The sequence below is a fragment of the Ambystoma mexicanum genome, chromosome 4q, assembly GCF_040938575.1.
Source record: "Ambystoma mexicanum isolate Mex_15411 chromosome 4q, UKY_AmexF1_1, whole genome shotgun sequence".
Lineage (NCBI taxonomy): Eukaryota > Metazoa > Chordata > Amphibia > Caudata > Ambystomatidae > Ambystoma > Ambystoma mexicanum.
The window spans coordinates 123,669,681-123,692,929 of record NC_090928.1 but is presented as its reverse complement, the minus strand read 5'-3'; the positions used below and the strand labels follow the sequence as shown (position 1 = coordinate 123,692,929).

Sequence of the window (23,249 nt, the reverse complement as noted above, 5' to 3'; positions counted from 1 at the left end):
TGTCCAGGGGGCGCAAGGCTCTTCCAGAATGGAGTACGGCAGCTGCTTTTAATATGAAATATAGGTAGCTATGGAATTTGGGGGCCCAGCAACAATATTTGTACTCAAGGCGGGCCCAGAATAGAAATGTTACCACTGGCCTAGTGGCACCCTGCCCCCACAATTGAACTTTTCCTTTATGTCTGAACCTCAGAATAGATGTATATCGTATCATAATTGTGTATTTTTTATTTATATTTCAGTTTCGGCGATGCCTTAGGCAGCTCATGTGTTTCCGTCTGCTAAGATTCCAACGGACCCTAAAGAGCAAGCCTACCATTCGGAACGACCGGCCCATTCGACCGATCGTTATGTCGCAGAAAGTCGCCGACCGACCAAAGAAGAAAGTGACTTTCAGTTCGTCCTCCATCATTTTTATAATAGAAAGTGACGACACACGACAAGTTGACGAGCTTACTAGGACCAATGGCGCCAAGGTGAATGTGATTCAAGTAAGACCTGTGTAGACTACGGGAACCGAAAGGATCAACCACTAAACTTGACACTACTCAGGGTTCTAAAAATAAACTTGGAAGAACTAACTGTGGTATGAAGGAAAGAAACTACCTATTTCAAAAAATCTAATTATTCCGCTTCGACATGTCAACATGACCTGTATTCTATGGGCCTAATTCACAGAAGTGTTTTATAATCGCAAAACCCCATTGGAAAACGCTGTGTGAATCAGGGCCTGCGCCTCACCAGCATTCTGTATTGTAGACAGGAAATTAAGGAGAACATTTAAGAGATGATACTCGTCTGTTGCCGCAAATAAATTGGAACATCTATCTGCAATGGTGAGCCATAACATTGTCTTAAAGCACACATGTGACATTGGTGCCCAAAGAATTATATTTTACTGAGAAAAAGTACGAATTTGAGACCTTTCCAACTGGATCGACACTTTCATAGATCAGGATCCATTTTGTACAAATGCGATAGAGTGAATAAAGAAGCAACATATTATTGAACAAAATATAGAGTGTCTTTCCATAAAATGAAAATGCAGGATTATTCCTTTTATTTTCTTCATGCAAAACGTCACACTAGGTGCAAACAGGTAATAACACAAATGCAACCCCTCCTAAGGTCGCGGCCACCCTGTACCATCAATGATAGCTGGCTGAGGGGTAGATGATGGCTCTCCGTGGATGCGCCGTGGTTGAGTCCGCTGACACTGTCGCTTCCCGTGGACCGAGGTACTCCTAATGCTGGAGCCTTAGACCTGAGGCATTTGTGGCACAGGATCAGTATTCCGCTGCCTTGGAGAACAAGGGGTCTTGAGGGTAGACACAGTGGTTCCCCCTTACACTTTACTTGAATCACTGGATCCTGGGACCTTTGCACTACCCTGCCTTTGCCCAGATTCCCAAATGAACATCTGCTTGTCCAGAGCTCAGGACCGTTGCAGGCTCCCTGCTGCAGAATGGTAGAGAGGAGCAGGCGATGAGTGCTTGGGAGAGTGATTTGGTACAGCCATCTGGAAGCCAGAGCTCAAGTCTGTTGCAGGCTCCCTGCTACAGAATGGTAGAGAGGAGCGGGCGATGAGTGCTTGGGAGAGTGATTTGGCAAAGCCACCTGGCAGTCAGACGGCTACAGGCTCCAGCCGATTGTGGACCCGTGCTCAACCACGCATACCTGTATGAATTGAGGAGAGGGCACTGGAAATGAGAGGGCTTGAATTGGTTCTACTCTTCCATTACGGTGATCTTAACTTTACTGCAAAATTGTTGAGGATTTGAAGTAAGCCATACACGTTTTTCACGGCACCTTGGTTCGCAGATACACCCCCAATGACATTAAAAAAATCTGACTTCTTTATCCCGGAAATCACTCCAAGGAGAGGAGACTGGGCAGATGCTGGTTCTCTTCACTCCTCCTCCACTTTGGGCCATGGTGTCATGGGGCTACTCTATTAGAAAGAGAAAAGGACCTCTAAAACGGACACCAAGTAAAACAAGCCGAATAAGACTGTGCCGAAACTGGAAGACCAGGTGGACAAGATGGAAGACATTGCAACCATCTTGCAGATAAGTTAATTAGAACACAAAGATGGGATGAAGGATTTGAAGGGTTGCTGCAAGCTCTGGCAGAGATATTGCACTACACTTAATGTTGATGGGCCGTACTATCTGACTAGCCCTCACCATCTGTCAAAGGCTTGCTGCCAGGGGAGGGGGAGTGCACGAGTCTTGAAAAGCAGTTGCTCCCGATGACAAATGTCAAACTCGGTGGTGACGTGGGCAGCAGGCTGATTTTCAAGTGAGACTAAAATCCTGGAACTATGCCCAAGTATTGAAAATAGGGAACTGTTTTCTTCCCTGATGTGAGTGGAATTACACACCGAAGGGACCATGAAACTGTGAGGCAAGCAATCCTAGAGCAGAGTTTGAGGAACACCTTGCCCTTTCCACTGAAAATTAGACTGAAGAGAGAGGCTTTGGTGTGTGTCACAGCTGAGCAATCAACAGAAACCATGTATACATGCACTGACCTTCCTTTTATTTTGTACAACACAAGATGGATCAGGTTATGACTGAGCTGAAGGATGGATTTAGGGAATTGAAAACCAGCCGCCTTTCTTTAGGACTATGGTCCTCAGTCCTTCCCTCTCCTCAGTTTAAACTTGAAACAGTCACTGAGTATCTGGGATTTATAGTGTTACACACTTCTTTCTTCTCTTTCATCAGATCCTTCCTGGTTGTTGCCTGGTAGCCTTAGGCTTTCTGATAGGGTAGTGGATCAGACCACATTCGCAGACAGGATGATGCTAGGGTTTTATCAGATTTCCTTCAATTGGTGAAATGTATCAACTGGTCTGTTGGCTTTAGAAGCCCCTCCACAAGTAGGTAGACTTTCTTAGGAGCCAGATTATGGGGGTCTGCTTTCTTTCTCCTGGTGTCTCTCCATCCATCTCTTTGTATTTCCCACCTCCTTCTTCCTAATTGCTTCTCTTTCTTTGTCTCGTTATCCCTCCCTCCACCCTCTAAGGATGCTTCCTTGTATCTCCTCTGTCCTCGTCCTTCCCCTACTCCATCCTTCTCTCTTCCGCCTCTCTGCCCCTATTCCTGTTTCCATTTCTCTACTCCCGCTCACACTCCCATCCTTCTTTTATTTTCTTTCTCTTTTCATCCTCCGCCTCCATTTTTCCTCTCCTTTTTCTTTGTGATCTTCTCCATTATTTCTCCTGCTCTATTTTGTCTGCACTCTTTTGCTCTTTAAAGTCTCCAACCTCCTCTCCTCTACTTTCACGCATTCACCCCCTCCATTCCACTGATTCGCTTCCCCTGCTTTCACTCGTCACTCCTTGTAACACTCTTCTTCCTCCCTGAAACTCCCTTTCTGCTTCTCTCTCTCTTTTCCACTGCGTTACCACTCTGTGGTGCTCTCCTTCACCTCACCTCTCTCTTTCTCCTCTCCACGTACTGGCTGACCCACCATGTGCTATTCTTCTGCACTGATTGCCTCACCTTCAACTCCGTACTCGGGACACCTAAAACCCACCCTGGAATTTTGCAACAGTATCCTTACATACAGGACTGGGGCAGAGCTGTGTGAATGTGCAATTGCCTACATGTATGTATGTGTTTCAATCATGACCATGGATTGGTTTGCAACTACAGGGACTACCAATGCTCCATTCTATTTGGATTGGGGAGTGGATAACCCTACGGCTCTGTTCCCAGTCATTACACCACTTCTGTCCACCATTTTGAAATCACTAAGATCTGAATATGACTGCACCCTGAGGGTTGCCGGGAATTCCTGTTAAATTCTCTGCAAAACACAACTTTCCACATCCCTCAGAAGCTTATGGTTTCCCGCAAGTGAGTAAACTCAACGCCTGTGACATGTTCTATGAGCAGCTCTTGCAAACTTCTGTTCCAGAATAATGATCGGCTTCCTGTGGGCATAACCTGGCCCATGGGCTCCCGCGCCAGTGCACCCATGAGTGGCTCTATTCTGAGTCATATAAAATATTGATAGCGCCATCATTGTTTTCAGGGTCTACTATGGTATTTCTGTCAAGGGACCTTGCTACACCCCCGAAGAGAGGAATGAAATGAGGACCAAGGGCATCCCCTTGCATTTCCTCAGAGACCTCCCTCATAAAGCAGTTAATAGAACCCAGGCACAGGATCACCCCAGTTAGTTTCAAGGCCTGGCCAAAGAGAAGGACCTTTTGGTCTGACTAAACAGGAGACCCAGGAAGCTCATTCCTCACCTTACCAGGTGCCGTCTTTCACATGTGAGGCGGGTTCTCGTAGGCCTGGTGTGGGGTGGATGAAGATGAGTGCGGGTGTAATAGGGTGTTCATTTTCATTGTATGAGATTGCTAACTGTTGGCGTTCTTATTTTATGCTGTCAAAGGCTGTACATCATCTGTGAAGAGCTTCTGAGCCTGGCCAATGTCATATCTGGGATTCATTGTGTGCTTGATGTATTAGAGAAGATTTTGGCCACCCCTATAATTCCTGTATGAAACATCCTCTTCCAGAGAAGGTGGGTGTTCTTGTTGAAAATTCTTAGAAATGTTTTTCTATTGGTGGGAATTTCACGCATCGAGTGAATACATTCCATGATTAGATGTCAATAAAAGATAAAGATATTCTAAATTGAGTGAATCTTTCTTATCAGCCAACACAGGTCAGTGCACAGAAAGTGAGCACAGCGGCTAATGGGAACAAGACACTGTCGTTATGGTAACCATAGTTGGTATCTCATACCAGTGGCAGCTTCCTAATTTTCCACACGAATCTGCCCCAGAAGAGTACGACCTGATGGTTTCCGGGATTGGATCAACCTGATAACCTCACATCTATGACACTAAGATGTCATAGGACCGCGGCAGTGCAGCATGCATGTTTTCTATGCATCCCAATGAGGGCTGCCCTCACGCCTTCCCTGGGGAAGCAGTGCTCCCCTCTCTGCTAGCTCACTCTCGGTCTCACCAGGTAGCTGATAATCACTGAAATGCCTTAAGTTCAATTCTTTGTTCATCTCCAAAACCCCTGTCTTCCTGGTAAGAGTTTCAAGCCTCAAAGGTCGAAACCGCAGCAACCAAAGCACATCTCTTCGTTTGATAGCCACATTCAGCTTCCTGGCCCACACTTCTGCGTCAGAGTTCCTCTTTGTGGCGCTGCCCGATGATGGGGCGCGCACACGCCGGCGTGACGTTGCACGCCGTCGCGTGCAGCATAAATAAACGGGGCGTTTCCCGGCCGCATCAGGGCGATCGGGAAACCGGAACCAACCGGACGTGTGAGCGTGAGTCCTTGGGGGTCCGGGGCTTACGAGCAACACGGGGGGGGCACCAGTAACCCCCAACAGTGGCGACGAGTGGGGGAGACGATGCCTGGGCCCGGCGGTGAACATTTCTGCAATTTTTCCATCCTGTAGTGGGAATTCTCTAGGAGTGCTGCATCAGTGACATATCCATGTTTCCTCACTCTCCAGTTATCAGAAACGTGTCACACACACAACGCCAAGAGCACATGGCTGAGGGGTGCCATGTCATTTCATGGCAGGGTGTTTTTTCGCAGGGTTTTTTACCACAGATTTTTTTACAACAAAAACTCATCACATTTTTTATTTTTTTATTTTAGGGGGGTTCCCCCATCACCCCATTCCCTTTAATTGTGTATATATTCCCGAACACCCACACCCAATTTATATATTTTTCTAACCCCCCCAAAAAAATTAGATGAATTTTTTCATTAAAAAATACACGGTAAAAAATACCTGCGACAAAACATCCCGCGATGAAAGGACGTCGTACCGGCTGAGAACCCCTCCTTATGTTTTCCAAAACCTCTAGCCTGGCTTCCAATTTCATAATGCTGCTCCTAATTGTGCACCTTTTGAAATCCTCTTTTTTATCCAGGGAAGCAAAAGACTCTTTACTGTGTTTTTAAGATGAGGTGCTCGTCTATACCTTCTTAATAACATGCTTCACCACCATCGCTTTACCCAATAGGTTTTACAGCTTTGCTGCTATGATGTTCACTGCTACTTCTATAGTACCAGTCAGAAGACTTGTATCTGAGTGGAAAGCATGATAGATTAGAGAAGGGCCATCTTGCCGCTCCTCATCTGAGTCCTTGACAGACTCTTCCGGCTGCTTTATTCGATCCTGGCCATGTGCCTGATATAAACAGTCTGTCATTTCCTTCTTCTATTTCCTCGTAGCTTCAAAGGCTATCCCCATTTCAAGATGGCAACCACAAATATGAAACCAATTCCTTGGAGAAAACACACATAAAAACAAACACGAAAACACACACACGCACCAAGACCATACCTTAGGGGTTGTAGTGAGCAGGTTGACCCTTGTCCTACCACACATGTTTTCATCCCTGGTTGGTAAGAGGGGGGGCAGGGTGTGAAAGGAGAGGGAGGTGGTGAACGTGGGAGCAAAGGCATAAAAGGGGGAGACAGGGAGAGTGAGAGGATGAACGGGAGAGCCAGGGGGCGAAAGAAGCAGCAATGGCCGGCAATGGGAAGTAAGTGGGCAGAATTGGGGGTAACGGGCTGAAAAGGGAAGTGGGGGAACAAAGGAGAGCGGGGAGGTGAAAGAGGGAGCAAGGGCGAGTGAAGTGGCTGAATGGGGAGCGAGAGGGGTGACATATGGAGCAAGGGGGAGTGAGGGTGTGAACAGGTGAAAGGTTGAGCAAGGTAGAATTACAGGGTGAAATGGGAGTAAACGGGGTAAAAGGGTGATAAAGGAGGTGAAGGGAGAGCAAGGGTGTGAAAAGGGGCAACGAAGGAGAACAAGGGAGGGTGACAAGATGAAAAAGGGAGAGTGGGGGTGTGTAAAAAGCGAGCAAGGGAGAGCGTCCACATTCAAACACCCTCAGTCCCCCTTTGGTCCCCTCACTTGCCTTCATTTTTCCTTTCACCCCCGTGCCCACACGTTCACCACCACACGCTAACTGAACCCACTCACTCCCCCTTCACTCCCCCTGGCAAGGTTTCAGGTTGAAAGATGAAGAGTCCCTGAGATGCTGCCGCCATGTCACAGATGGACACTTAAATGAGGGGAAACTGTGTGAGGGCATGTTTCAATGCAATGTGCGTGTGTGTCTGCAAGACATTTGGAATGCGCGTGTGCATGCATGGCTGATATTGGGAAAGAGTGGCTGTGCACGTTCGAGTATGCGAGCAATTCAGTCCGCTTTTCATGTGAGGCCTCAAGAGAGTTGGAAGGAGTGGGCTTGGGACTGAAAGAGATTGAGGCTTTTGGCCTGTGTGGGTGCGTCATGGGTGTTGTCTGTAACGAGTGTGTAGGTTCGGGGAAAGAGGTCTAGGGATTGATTCACAGAAGGTTTTCATATGGGATTGCACCATTCTAAAACTCTTCTGTGAATCAGGCCCCTAGTGACTGCCAGGCGTCAAGCAGTCAGTGAAGAGGAAACAAGAAGCAGCCAAAACAGGAAGATACAAATGGGTGCCTGCATTGGGCCGGCGGCAACCACGCGCTGGCAACTGGGGAGAGAGATCGGAGACGGAATCCACATGTCTTCGAACAGGTGCATTGCTGTCATTGTTTTGATCCCATGTCTGGTACTTGCCCACCCTCCCCTCCCCCTGGCACTTTTCCTCTCCCCTCTCTCCTGCACTTGCGCGATCTGAATGACACAAAGCCTAGTAAGATCTTGTCTTTGTTCCCCCTCTTTTTCCCTTCCCTTGCCTCGTCGCGCCTTGAAACACGTGTGTATTGGCGTGTTATAAATGCCATATCATATCATGGATGTCATCATTTAGATGTCGTCGATTATAAGAGGGGTCGAATTCTAAGCAGTGCAACGCGATAGCCAAGTTATGGTTTCTTTACAAACTGTAACAGGACATGTGTAGGGGTTTGTTCTTTTGTGCTCCAGTCATAACATCCCTTGAACAACATTTATTTCAGTTTTCTTTAGGGCAGCCTAACCATTGCATCCTTATAAAATGTTATCACATATATGTTATTTAGCATCTCTCTATATTTTTGAACCTCTGCACATTTAATGGTGTCTTTTACACTGTCAAAAGAACTTTCATAACAAATATATTATTGTACGAGTTCAGTTTCTTGGCATCATGGTAGAAATACCTGAAAAAGACAATAGTATTTCAGTAAAACATAAAGACTATTGCAGGGAATTGGTTTCAGGATGGCTTTAACGTAAGCGTTCTTGGGAAATGTAGTCCTTGAAAGCAGGATTATTTATGAAGGATGACATATAAAAGGCCAAACACGGGGGTACATTCACACTGCGCAAATATCACAATATTGATGCTGCGAGAACCGCAGGTGATTTATTGTATAGTTAGTTAGCTTGTTAATGGTTGTAGATTATTCAACTGTGGTGGATTGAGCCGTATACCCACAACCACATTCACCTGCTGCATTTTGTTGACCTTTGCGTAACATACTATATTTGGGCAGTTACATTTGTGTGAATTAGCGCTCCGGTGTCGAGTCTTTTCCTGCTCATATCTAATGAATTGACAAATAAACAGTATACAGACATTTCCAGACAGCACGTTCTTCTGCTTAATGATTTATAGAGCTCAGTTCGTATCCTTTCTTTTGAGGGACACAAGGCCTCTGGCAAATGTCCTAAAGGTCCTCTCCTTGTTGGGGCACTCATTTTCGCTGTTACTTACTTCCCTCTTCCGGGCCCAAGCAGCCCTCCCCTCTGTTACATTTACCCTCACATACCGTCACACAGACCTCACAGTATTGCGGTACGGTTAAAAAATGCCAGTCCAAATGATGGCTACCTGCACTATATACAGTTAAAAGATGCCATTCCAAATGATGGCTACCCACACTTTGTACAGTTATAAGATGCCATTCCAAATGATGGCTACCCACAGTTTATACAGTTAAAAGATGCCAGTTCAAATGATGGCTACCCACACTTTGTACAGTTAAAAGATGCCATTCCAAAAGATGGCTACACACACTTTGTAAGGTTAAAAGATGCCATTCCAAATTATGGCTATCCACACTTTGTACAGCGCTCCACTGCTCTTGAGCTAGGTCTGCACTTTAAACAATAAAATCAAAATACAATAAAATAAACACCCTCACATGGGGATCAAAGTCGCACTCTCTTTCTCTCTCCGTTGTAGCTGTAGCACACCCCTCTTTTGGGCCACGGGCTCCCCTCCCTCTTACTAGAGCACACCTCTGCTCTGGGGTTAAGGGGCTGTCCTCTTCAGTTACACATCCCTTCTACTGGTGATCAAGCCACTCTCTCTCTTACTACTTCTCAACCTCTTCTCTTGGATCAGGGGTCTCTTTCTTCTGGTCTCAAGGGGCCTTATTCCTCCTCACTGGAGTGTACCCCTCTTCTGGGGTCCCAAGGGCTACCCTCGTCCTCACAGGAACACATCGCTATTGTGAGGTTCACAGGGGTTATTCTCTACCTCAATGAAGCAAACCTCTCATCTGCGATTCAGGGGAATGTTCTCCCCCTCACAGGAGTACACCCCTCTTTTGGAGTTCAAGATGCTCTTACCCCTCACTTGAGCACACTCCTCTTCTTGGGTTAAAGGGGCTCTTCACCCCCTCACTGGTGCAAACACCTTGTAAGGTGTTGAAGGGCTTCTTCTGCCACTCACTGGAGCCCACCTGTCATAAACTGAGGTCCCAGATAAACGTACACCTTCTTCCCCAAGTACCGGCCAGAGAAAAGCAAGGAGAATCTCTGGCCAGAAATTGGGACAAAATGTGAGACAGGATACAGCACCGCCAGGTACTCGGCAGCTAGATGAAAACAGGGAATTAGTTACACATATCTTTAACTATATATACATGTAACCCCCCCCACCCCCGTATACATACCATACCTGATCCATCAACAGACAAGCCTTGAAGTGATGAATACTTGCCAGGGGTTGTCAACCAATCCACTATGAGGCAAACCGAACCGAACCCGAGCGGTCTCACCAAAGTTCCAGGTAGAAAACAGTTCCACTGGGTCCAATGTTCCAAAAAATCCAGGGAATGTCCAAGAGAGTTCCAAAAGCAGGCTTCCAGGGTCAAAATCCAGGTAATCCAATATCTAGAAAAACAGCCACTTCACCACAACCAACAGGGAAAAAACAGCAGCAATCCAAATAATGCCAGAGCCAAAAATACAGAAGCCAGGAGGTCAAAACACACATACAGAAACAAGCGCCAGCTGCAACAACAGCTAAGAAGCAAAGGTGGTCAAATGCTGGTCGCTTAAATAATGCCGGAAGGCTTTCTGGTAGATCATGTGGCATGGTAAAATCACATGACCTTGTTGCCGTGCCGTCGATGATCTGCGTGTTGCCCATCATCCTTGAGGCGCCATTGGCAACCTGCATGCGTGTTGTCGTTGGTGACTGGAGGAGGGATACCAGCATGCTGGTTTCCACTGTGGGTCCCTCTGCAGTCCAGGGAAAGGTCGCTGCAACCACCGTAAAACCCTGGTGGTCTCGTGAAAGAGTGCTATGTGCAGCACGGGACAACGGGCAGAGTACAGGAGGGCCGCCATACGCGACCGTCTGCTAAATTCGTGCCACCACCCCACTTCAGGCTCATGGGGTTCCCCCTCTCTTTTACTATCCATCTTTGTCAACAACTCCTCTCCTCATCTCCAAGCTCAGAGACACTGTCTGTGGCTCTAATCCTCATTTGTAAAGTCTTTATTGTCCTCCCATTGGCTACAGCAAACATTTCAAATTGATTAGTTAATTAACTTTCCATTCCAAAACAGAAGATGGAAGTCTTTAAAAGACTTGCTGTCATTTACAAAAGAAATTCTTTACGTTTGTTTCCCATGCAGGAGCTCGTATTTGCCTACTACTCTACACCTACTGCGCCTCATGCTGACCCCTACACAGAAGTCAATTCTGTGCTTTCTGGTGTTGAAAAGCCATCACAATGGAAAGGAAAACCTTTACGAAGTTCCCACTTGTGCCAAATCATATGTCCTTTGGGAATGGGAAAGGAAGTATTTAAATGCTTAAATGCTGCAACTGCATGGAGTGAGAAAACTATTCTTCTACACAAGCGCTGCTGCTAAAATGTGGGGTTGGGATAAGGTTGATTTGTTTTTTCCTTTGAGGAGCCTCGCCTGTTGACACAGGGGTCACTCTGGATGTGAAAGTGTTTTCCCATGCTATGGGCCTAATTACAAGTTTGGCAAAGCGGGAATAAAGTGGTGGAATCCTGTTACCGCCACTTTTCCCGCACTGCCAAACTACAAGTTTGCTGGTGGGTTGGCCTGATTTGCCTCGATCCAAGAGCTGGAACTAACTCAGGCCCCCCACCGGCAACAAACGGCCGGTATTACCGCCAATCCCCTCATGGAGTCCTGACTCCATGGAATGGGGATTAACCTACTGTTGCCGGCACCGGTAATATGCCAGTAATTCTAGCATATCAGGTGTCAGTAATGGTAGGTCTGTTTGGTGGTATCCACCGGATTTACCGTCGGATACCACCAAACCTATGAGGGTCCATATCTTTTTCTGAATCCATGAAAGTCATTCCAGAATCTGCCCTAAATTTGGGATTTCTAAATATGATGCATTTCAGGAGATGAAGTACTGAATACCCTGCTTCTTTGGTACCTAGTAGTTCCTAAATAGTTGCTCTCTCAGTGGTTTTGGGAAAAAATCAGTGCTATCCCATCAGTCCTACTCTTAGGTAGCACTGGGGACTGGATGCGAAGTTGCCATGTGACTTTGTCAGAACAGACATTAACCTTCTGACTCATCTGCCTTAACTCAGATTATGATTATTGAGCATATTCGTTTTTTAACAATTTGTATTCTGTCCTGTTTGTTGTTGGCAGGTATTTCAATTTCATGGTAAGGCCTTTAAAACTCTTTTCCTACTAAGAGAATATCCTAAATATATCCATTTACAGGCCGATTCATGGAATTAATGTGCACCGAAAATCACAGCGCAAGCATGTGAAAGCGTGCGAATCGCAGCGCAAGTGCTAAAAAGCGCAGCACAAACATGCCAAAGCACATCGATTGATGGAAGGCTCTGCGCGTGTAAATCCTGGGATGTGCGCTAAAATCGTGGGTGGCGCACGCCGGCGCACACGTCATCAAACGGCATGCGCTATGCGCACAGCGAAAGCGCACATAGCGTGGCGCACACAACAAAAGTGGGCGGAACACAGAGTGTAACACGCAGAATGGGGAAGAACGTGAGAAAATGTGGGCGTCACGGGGGAAGTACAGGAGGTAAATGCGCAGAACGCCCACATGCGTGCCTACAACACGTATTCATGGAATCGAACAGGGGAAACGCGTGTGCCAAAAAACACGCGCTAATCCGGAAACACGTACGCCAACAGGAAACAGGCGTATGCGGCCCCGCGCAGCATAAAAGTGTGCACAAACAACAAACAAGCTCAGACGCTACGATGAATATACCGTTCCTCGCAGCAGTGGTCGTGGGACACCGCAGGAGGAGGATAGTCAGGCCCAGAATTTTTACATCCAGGACCAGCCTTTTTGGGATGCCTGATAACCAAGTGTATGGGAGGTACAGGTTTCCACCACACATAATACTCGACCTGGTGAGTGAGTGAGTGGGAGGATGACCGCACATCACCTACCCTGTGCTCCCAAGCACTGAGCCCCTTGGAAAAGGTGCTCAATGTACTGCACTTCTTGGCCACTAGTTCATTTCAGCGGACAAGTGCCATAGTGGGGGTGGGGGGTGTCACAGGCCACGCAGTCACGCTGCCTACACCAGGTGTTGGCCATCATGGCTGCACGCTCCCCAGTCCGCAGGCACATATACATGCCCAGAACACCTGCAGAAAGGCAGGCTGCCGTCCAGGACTTTTACGGGGTGGCACACTTCCCCAAAGTGCTAGGTGCCATTGATTGCACCCATGTGGCTCTACGTCCTCCCAGGGCAACTGAGCACATCTATAGAAACCGCAAGCACTGGCATTCTATCAACGTGCAGGTAGTATGTGATGTCAAGGGAATCATCACCTCAGTATATGCCAACTATCCAGGGTCCACTCATGACAGTTTCATTTTCAGAATGTCACCCCTAAACCGGGACCTAGAAGCTGGGCGGTATGACGATACATGGCTGCTTGGTGAGTATAAATGCCTCTGCACATGCATGCATGTCAGATACTGAGTAATGGGCCTGATCAGGACTTTGGCGGTAACTCCGGCGGTATTACCGCCAGCGGTATTAGCCCTACTGCCAAACTCCCCGGCGCTAATAGCGCCGGATCACGAGTTCGGCAGTAATGTAATTCCCCGTTCCCCATTGAGCCCATTCGGGAATGCCCCATTCCCCATTGGGCTCAATGGGGAAAATTCACACTCTTACCGGCGGCGGATTTCCCGCTGGCGGTAATAGCATGAATTTTCGGCGGATTTCCCCCCAGCCACGAGCTGGGGCGAAATCCGCCAAAGTCCTGATTTGGCGGACCCTTAAATCTGGCAGTAATAGCACGACCGCCAGATTTAAGGGTTACCGCCAAAGTCGTGATGAGGCCCAATGTCACAACCCCACTAATGAGATCCATCATCCCCTCCCCAGGGGACAGTGCTTACCCTCTGAGCACCCACATGATGACGCCAATTCGGAACACCACCACATCACCTGCAGTAAGATACAACACAGCCCATATTGCAACCCGGGGCATAGTGGAGTGCACATTCGGAGTGCTCAAGGCACTCTTTCGCTCCCTTGACTGCTCTGGTGGGCAGCTGCTATACGCACCCCCAGTAGTGTGCAGGATCATAGTGGCAGCATGTGTCCTGCACAACGTTGCAACCCGCCGGGGCCTGCCGGTGGACATGGTGGTGCCCCCACATCCCCAACCACATGCACGGCCGCTGCGCATGAGAGGGGAAAGGGCACGTGGTGAGGCAGCCCGTACCCAGCTGGTGGCTAATTACTTCACCTAAAATCACAACCCTGTGGAGTGCACACAGCCCTGGCACATACCAGCAGACAATCGATGATGACATAAGGGACAGTCAACTGTCACAACCATACCAGCCTGAGATTGGTCACCTGGAAGTGTTACATTGTGTGCATCCCTACCTACTTAAAGACAACCAATGCTGTGTGACAAAAGACACACATTCATGCTGCATGAATGACTAACCCCTTGCAAAATACAACATGAAAATAGTGCCATGTCACCCAACCCCTCCCCATCTCAGCTACCCAACACACCATGGCATGTCATGCAATGTGAAAGCAACCAAATGAATGCACAACACATGACACAAGTGTCACAAAGTGCACTGTCCCAAACGTAAACAGGCCACAGACAATATGCTCCCAGTAATCAATCAGAAACAGCACACATGAACAAATACTTACCCGCAACACAATACAGCAACACAGGAGGAAACAGTGGAAAAATATGACAGTACAAAATCAAAGTAGTGCAAGTCTCACAACCTGAATAAGCCAGCACATCGACCCCTTCCAACTCCAGAGTGTTGCTGTCAGGCAAATGTGTCAGGGTACTGCATACAACATGAACTGCATCTGCAAAGGAGACGGCCTTGTGAAGACATGAAGAAGGTACATGTGAATAAGGAGAAAGACATGGATGCACAAGCACATATCAATACACCATGCAGTGTTCAATCCAACAACAATCCCCACTAGGGATGTCCACATAGGTTTGACTACAGACTGCCCACACAGCTCATGGGAGCCCAATGCCACAGTGTAAGTCACTGTCACCTGGTCACACCCTTTGCAAGCCCATTGAAAGGGGAAGCAGGAGGGTTTTGTGTGTCAGGAACCCAAGCATCTAACCCAAAGACAGGACTAGCCTGCATGTGCCCAGCTGAAATACACAGTGGATGCCCACGGGAGCCACACAATGCAACACACTGTAAAAAAAAAAATACAAAAATCAAAAATGGCCATGTGTGGACCTGGGCGGGGGGAGGCCACCCAGGAGGTTCGAGGACAGGGTGCACCCCAACACCCACCTGCATGGATATTTTGCGAAAAACAAATACCTCCATGGGCACATGGCCTGCACGGCTACGCTAATGTGGGAGAAATGCTGTCGCTCTCTTCACCCTCTGCTGCTACATCAGGAGGTAGAGGTGCTATGGGAGGCAGCCCACGCAAAGCCCTGGTATGGTCCTCCATGGCATCAAGCATGCAGGTCTGGAAGGTCTGGTTCTGGAGGATGATAGTACGGAGATCCCCATGCAGCACCTCACAGATTGCCTGCATTTCTGCATGCATGGCCTCGCGTGATGCCCGGATCTCCTCACTGGTTGCCTGGAGCTCAGCTGAGAGCAAACATGTGAGCTGCTCCAGCTGCTGTTCTGTCCTAAAATTTCGGGAAGCCTCAAGTTCACCCAGAGTCTCCCTGAGGAAATGGAGTTCTAACCTCAGGGCTTCCCTGTGGCCCTGGGACTTTACACATATGGCTTTGCGCAGAGTCTCCAGTGCCACCCGTCGGTCCCTGTTGGACGCCAACATGTCCTCCCTGTGTGATTGGCAAACGGAATCTGTTGCCTGCTGTTGGAGCTCCATCTGCCTTTCAGGGGGGAGAATGGAAGTGGCCACCCTCTCCATTGCCTGAGCCATAATTTCAACCGATGCTCCCTGTTGTACTGCTATACCGTACATGGAGTTTTCCCATACAGTATTGCCTGGTGGCGTACGGCTGCCACGTCAGCGGGTACCACACCTGTTTGGGGCAAGGCAATCTGCACCTTGCTGTGCTGGCACTGCCTGAGGCTGCAGGAATGCATTCCCCCTCTGATCTGCTGGCCCAGGAACAGGATCAGATGTTGTGGTGTGTGACCCTGCATCCGTAACCGCCAAAGGCGGAGTTACCAACACTGACATCCCCATAGAGGGGTCTACCCCCCGTGCAGGTGGGTTGGACAGAACAGCATCCCTGCCAGAAACACTCACCTGCAACGGCACATAAGTCTCACTGTCCGATTCAGCACCTGAATCATAGAGGTCTGGGGAGGTGCACCCAGAGACACCCGTGGACAGTATGGTCTGCAGGAGGATTGGGTTTTCACCCACCACCACCCCACGTCCTCCACTGGTGCCCGGTCGTGGCTGAGATTCCTCCTGGTTCTGCACCATCTCCTCCACTTCAACAGCATCAAGTGCCTCATCACCTGGAAAAACATGAAAGACAACAAATGGAAACAGGCATGAGCACCATAGCACACACATAGGCCTGACAAGCCAGAGATCCAGTACATGAATTACACATGTCCCACATGACTATAACCCTGGCATGCATGCACTGTCAATGAGTTGGAAGGGGAGGCAAAAAGCAGACACTGAGGACTCCAAGATGGAAAAGCAACACATGTGCTGCATGCTGGATGGCACTGGCATCACACATTAGCCTGTGAGTGGCATGGCCAATCCACATACATGAAACATGCCAGCACACAGATGGCATGTAGCATAGCCATGGTACATTTGAAAAGTACAGCCATATGTTAGTGAATGAGTACTGTCACCCATCCATGTGAGATGGACATGATGAGATCAAAAATTCCAAATAGTGTGACAAAATATGCATGTGCCACACACTGCAACACATCCAGTGTACAATTATACAGTGATGGCAGGCAGATGGATACATCAATGGTTGGTCACTTCAATATGACAGGAAACGACAATTGTGTTTCACATTCAATCAGGCCCCAAAAATTAATGTGAGCAGACCCTTACTCAATCAGCCTGAATGGTCAAATCATTCCCATAACAAGGTAATACATGTCGGCCATTGTGGGGTGTAATATATGACAGAAGCATGTCACATATGTGGCATTAGGGCTGAAAAATGCGTTGCAAAAATGGGAGGATTGAAACAATCAGGCTGAATGAACACTGAACATTCTGAACAATGTTGTTGCAAGATGACAGTTCAAGGGGAACTGCAGTAATGTGGTGCTAATTGGCTACTGCGGTCAGAAGGGATACTGTCATACCCAAATCCAAGGGCAGTGAATGGTTTGGAGGAAGCACATGGGTGACCCATACCACTCAGGTGCATACACCCTCACCTGGCACTCAATCAGAACACGTCACCCAAGCAACATACACATGGATTACACACGCATGCATGGGCACTCACCGGACAATGCTTCGTAATCTGGTAGGTCTCCCTCGCCTTGGATCTGTTCCTCTGTGATGAGGGTTCCAGCAACAGACTCATGTTCAGTGAGTTGGTCATCCTCTGGTGGAGACCCACCGCCAGTCACCAGAGTAGAGGCATGATTTGAAGCCAGCTTGTTCTTTGCTCTGCGTTTCAGGTCATTCCACCGCTTGTAGCAATCATCAGCTGTGCGCCTCACAAATCCAAGGGCACTAATGTGGTCCGCGATGCTCTGCCAGTGGGCCCTATGTTGACCAGGCATAGTCTTGCACCCTGCAGTCACAACCATTTTGCGGCTATGTGCCAACACATAGGCCACAAGTGCATCAAATTCTGCGTCATTAAAGCTAGGCTTCCTTGACGTGCCAGAGTGTGTAGCCGTGTCTGGGGTCTCAGCCTGTAGTGCTAGAGCACCCTTCTTCTTCTTCTTGGAAGGTGGTGCAGATCCTGAGTGGCTTACGCCGCTCTGGACAGTAGGGGCAGAAGCAGAGGTGGACTGGGTACTTGAAGCCTGTAAAGGCACAATGACCAAAGGTCTTGGTGCAGGCATTGGCTGCAGGGTGATGTTGGCAGGGCCAACGTCAGTGTGATGGACCTGGACCAACACTGTCCCGGCTGGGAGTGGATTGAGCTGCAGCTGCCCCTGCAGCCTCACCACCCTGGCTACTTGGGGCAGCAGATGACATTGCTGCCCCAGATCCACGTGGCCTGGTGACAGCAACTTTCACCGCCACACGTGGCTTAGACTTGATGACCTGGAAGTCAGCCTGGGAGTCATCCTGTGCCGGTTCAGTTGACAAAATGGACCGGTCCAACAAGGGCTGAGCTGGGATGGTGTCAGCTACGTTTCCCACAACCATTGGGGGGGGGCATAGGTGGCCCTGATTGGTCCTCCACACACGGGGCTCTAGGGGCACCCTGCAAATCCTGGCCACGTTCCCCTACCGCGCCCACCACGCCCACCTCTTTGAGATCGGCCACCTTTGCCTCCCTTAGTGCTTGGTCGCCTCCCAACCATGGCACTGATGTTGTTGTGCGTATGGGAGTTGCAGTAAACAATTGTCCTGGGCAATTGGGGTGAAAAGGGTAGGGTATTAGATGGAATTTGTACCCTAGTGCTCTAGCAAGGCTGTCTGTGACCCCTGGGGGAAGATGACGGGTCACGCAATGAACAGGCACCCCAAAAACAAAAGTACACATGCACGCAACCCCTAGTAGACGACGTGCGTGGAAAAATTAACCTGCACTATGCTGTGGCACCCAGAAACACAAAAATAAGCATACGCATGTTACACGCAACCTACAATGACCTCTGAAGGGGTACGCGACACACGGGGGCAACCACAGTTGGAAAATACATGCGCGACTCACCGTCTGCCTTGAAAAAGAATGTGAGAAGACGCGCGTGTGCACGTTGGCAACACCCCCGCCAAAACAAGAAAAGAACGCAGTATGAGGAAACAGGGAATACGAACTGGAAACGTTGTGAAGTAATCGCGTGTGAACCGACAAGAAGTACAAGAATCACCCGCTCGCTCTCCACAAAAAGCACATACAAGAAAATAGCATGATACTCATACCATTTAAGCCAGACCACACATGCAACATCACTTACGCGCTAAGGCCCTTTCCTCCAATATCACTCCATATCAAGCTGGCCACGCAAAAACACACGGAAGACCACACTCCGGCCCAAAAGGCCATTTTCCTGCTCCCAAGAGCCCCAAGCACGCTCCCACCTGCCATCTGCTGCTGCTTGCCCACTGCTCACGTGCCCTGCTATTGGTGCTTGCACGTCAGCCATCTGCAGGGGTCCAGTTGCTGTGTCCACCCCTGCTGGAACAGAAGACTCCCGACTGGGATACCATCGCTCCACAGCCCAGCCCCAGGACCCAGTTGCCCACCCACGCCTGCCTCGGGGGTTGCCATGTCGGGCCAAACACCATCCGAGACCACTGGCAACCCCCAGCCAGAGAGGCAGAGGGCCACCAGCTTCAGTGAGAAGGAAGTTGGTGTCCTGGTGGAGCATGTCCTGAGGCATTATGATGCCCTCTTCACACCATCGCGTGCTGACAAGGAAGGACGGAAGAGGATCTGGATGGACATCGTGGGTGCCATCAACGCAGAGGGGGTGGCACCCTGAAACCTGAGACACGTCCAGAAGCGCTGGGAGGACTACAAGTCCAGGAACCTCAGGAAGGCCCGGCGCCTCTTAGAGGCAGAGGATGCAGCGGGGCGCCGGGGCCAGCTTACCAACCAGCAGATGAGGATCCTGGAGCACATTCGCCCAGTGCTTCACCACCAGATCCTCAGGATGCAGGCCCGTCTGGAGTCGAACGGTAAGTGGCCATGCATTGCTGTGTGAAACAGGGCATGTTGCAGTGTGCTGGTAGTCAGCTACTTGCCTGTATGTGTAACATAGGCTGTCAAGCTTATAAGGGAATAGGGGTCTCAATCCCCTCTTCCGAACCACAGAAGCCAAATAGATTGACCCCTCCTAACGTGGTTGGCACGGGCGCCTGAAGACTGATATCACAGGAAGCCACGTGGCAGCCAATGGGGGGAAGATGGAGTTAGGGAAAAGGGGATGGAGTGACAAAGGAAAGGAGGGGAACATACACAAGCAAATACATACAATACAGCGATATTCCTGAACCTGAAACTCTATTTCCTGAACGCCTAACCTGACCTCCAATACCTGTAATGAACTTGTTACATATGAATCATAATAGCTCTTTAAACTCCACTTTGCACCTCATAGAATACAAGCGGATAACCTAGAATATAGACTTGGAACATAACATATGGATTGAACATAACGTAGGACTTGGACAGTCATTTCTTGAACGCACATAGATTTGCTTACAAGCTAAATGGCACAAACAAAAGGGTGTCCCTTTTTATGAAGACACGAGACACATGGCCCGTCGGGCACAATGAAGCCACAAACAATGATTTAGGAAAAAAGACACACATGAACATGCCCTTGTACGGTGTGGGCCCATGCGTGTTCTTTACATAGTCCTTCCCAGTGCCCAGTTTTATCCGTTCAGAGTTTTATAGCATGTTTCTACACATGGCGTGTCTAATGCATGGCACGTATCTTAGGGCGTGTTACCTCACACACCCACGACAACGTTGAAGTAGTCAATTAATAAACGAGTAAGCATATAGCGACTCCAGAATATGAAAACACTTAACTGATGGTCCGGATGCCTCACAAGGACATCCGGACCCTGAAGAGCGATGCCCAAAGCTTATGGGAGCCCACTTCACCGCCGCAACCCGTGGTTGTTCAGCTGTTCCTCGCTGCCCGGGGAAACTCCAAGAGTCCTTCGGCATCTGAGAATTTCTGCATGCCTGCTCCTAAGCTGCCGTCGCCCGTGCTAACAATCATTAATTACCTGGACCGAGGCACGGGCGGCGGCGAGTTTTAACCATTGCTGCTAATTAGCAGCTGTTGTAGCGCGCGATAGAAGAACTACACTTCTCCCACGCCTCATGGGAAATGGAGTTTATCGCCTCTTGCAAAGCAAGAAGCGGCGACCAGAAGCTTTCCTCAGATTCCTGACATAGGCCATATATGGATGTGTGTGTGCCGGGACATCATGGTAGTGCATGTGAGACCAGTAATGCGTGAACCACATGGATGGTGTATGTGTTCCAATGAGACATGGGGAGCTGCATGCGGAATGCACACATGAATGCATGCCAGTCCCTGTTCTTGGACATGGGTGGTGAGTGAGAGATGGGTGCTGCTCTCATGTACGTGTATGGTGTGCATGTCTGTGTGTCTGAGAAGCCTGTGTGTGACTTTGAAATGACATGGATGCATGACACATGTCCGTGACAATGTGTAGATTCACTCATGCAGTCTGGTCACCGTTGTATCCACTGAGTCTGTGGTGTACGAGCCATGATGCATGACCCGCCGGTGATGTGTGTGCATGGGGTAAGTGTGAACCATGATGCATGTGAGTTTTAAGGCAACATTTTGGTTAAAAGAGGCCCTTGTACATGGATGATGATGTTGATTGCAAGCGCCGTGCCTGTTTCTGCATGTGTGTTGCGTGCATTTAACAAAGTGTTGTGGAGGGACAGGATGGAAGTGACATTTGACAGTGCCACTCATGTGTTATTGCTTCGTGTCTAGGGGGATATTGTACTGTTGTTACATCTAGACAGGGATGGCGGGTTTGGAACTGCTGGCGCTTTGGTCTGCCATAACGTTCCAATCACGTTCTTCACTCTTACCTGTATCGCACTAGTTGTTGCACATACACGTAACCGGAAGTATTTATTCCACCACTTCCGGGTTGCGAGCGCGTTGCAACGTTTCTGGTTTCTCCTGTGGTGTTGCTTTTGCTCTCCCTCACCTTCCTTGTACCTTCCTCTGTTTCCCCCGTTATCCCTAATCTTCTCTTGCCCCTTCTGCCGCCTTCAGTTCTCCTCTTCCTCTACCTTTCCCACCTCTTTACTTCTTCTTTTTCCCTCTTTCCCGTTTTTCTCCCTTCCCAACCGGTATCTCGTTATCGGCACTACTCCACTCAACCTTGCCTTCCCGCTCACTGTGTACCAGGACCCAGTCTGCTCTACGGATTGCCTTTGTCTAACCCTTGCTTCCACGTTTACCGTTGTGTACAGAACTCTGCCTGTTTGCCGGACTGCCTCTGCCTAGCCCTTGGTGCATCTTGTTCGCTACACCTTCTTGCTTGTTGGTACCTTCGTTAGCACCACCCTTCAGTGGCGCCCTCATTCCTGGAACCTCCATCCACACCAGACGCCAGCTACTCGAGTCGGTACCTCATTCGCTTGGATTTGACCTCTTCGGGGTTTTTTGTGCCTTCACTTTTTCCCCGTTCTTGGTGACTCCGGAAGGGTTCCCCTGTTACACCCTTATGTGGTGGCACGGTGGCATCCTTCCGGGGACGTCCAAATCTTCACAAAAAAAAGGAGAGACCTTCAGACTCCAAGAAAGAGAAATCCAAGAAGAAGGTAGAAGGTGAGGAGTCGGGGGAGGAGGGTGAACCGGAATTGTCCAGCGAAGAAGAAGATATTACAGACTATCGTGATAGTTTGCAACACCCACAAATACCTGAGATGGCTACGCCCCAGCAGGTACAGGAATTGGTAGCTGCGGTCCAAGCCTGAACCTGGAAGTACAGAATCTCAAGGCCGCTAACACAACTTTACAACAGCGAATGACGGAAAGAGAACGTCCCTCTACAGACTTACCACCACTTCCCTTGGTTTCGGGCAAGTTTGACGGCTTGCCCAAAACAGTGAAAGAATTTCTAGACGCCTGCAACCTCCACTTTTTGTTTCGTCCTCAAACCTTTGCTTCCGACCATGCCAAGGTTGTTGGTACCTTCGTTAGCACCACCCTTCAGTGGCACCCTCATTCCTGGAACCTCCATCCACACCAGACACCAGCTACTCGAGTCGGAACCTCATTCCCTTCGATTTTACCTCTTCGGGGTTTTTGTGCCTTCGGCTTTTTCCCCGTTCTTGGTGACTCCGGAAGGGTTCCCCCCGTTACACCCTTATATGGTGGCACGGTGGCATCCTTCCGGGGACGTCCAAATCTTCACAAGAAAAAGGAGAGACCTTCAGACTCCAAGAAAGGGAAATCCAAGAAGAAGGTAGAAGGTGAGGAGTCGGGGGAGGGGTGTGAACCGGAATTGTCCAGCGAAGAAGAAGATATTAGACTATCGTGATAACTGTACCCTGATGCTTGTGTTCTATGTCTCCCTCTACGCAGCGTCGAGTGAAGAAGAGGGCGGAGACGGCGCTGTGGAGCCAAGCGGCGGGGATGCCTCCACCGGGCTGCGACGCAAGGCCCAGACACCCTCACAGGAATTTCCATCATCCGGGAGCGAGGGGACTGGTGCCGCGTCTGCCACTACGGCTGTAGCGGAAGGGCCAGGTGAGCCCCCACAGGGGCTTGCAATGGCGGAAGATGGTGCAGAGACATCCAGGTTGGTGTTCTCCACAGAGGAGGAGGAGCCTGCTACTGAGCCGCACATGGGGCCTGGTGGGGTTAGTACCACTGGTGCAAGTGGTGCAGTCCAGGGC

At 49.2% G+C, this 23,249-nt stretch overlaps 1 protein-coding gene across 1 annotated transcript in view; it reads left to right on the top strand.

The window, feature by feature from the left end:
• Nucleotides 1–4,649, top strand: part of OPN3 (opsin 3) — a 515,396-nt gene extending 510,747 nt beyond the window's left edge. Inside the window, exon 4 of the mRNA XM_069607650.1 lies at nucleotides 243–4,649. Within this exon, the coding sequence (XP_069463751.1) occupies nucleotides 243–506 (264 nt within the window). The 3' untranslated portion in view covers nucleotides 507–4,649. The remainder of the gene's footprint in view (nucleotides 1–242) is intronic.
• Nucleotides 4,650–23,249: the final 18,600 nt, after the last annotated feature.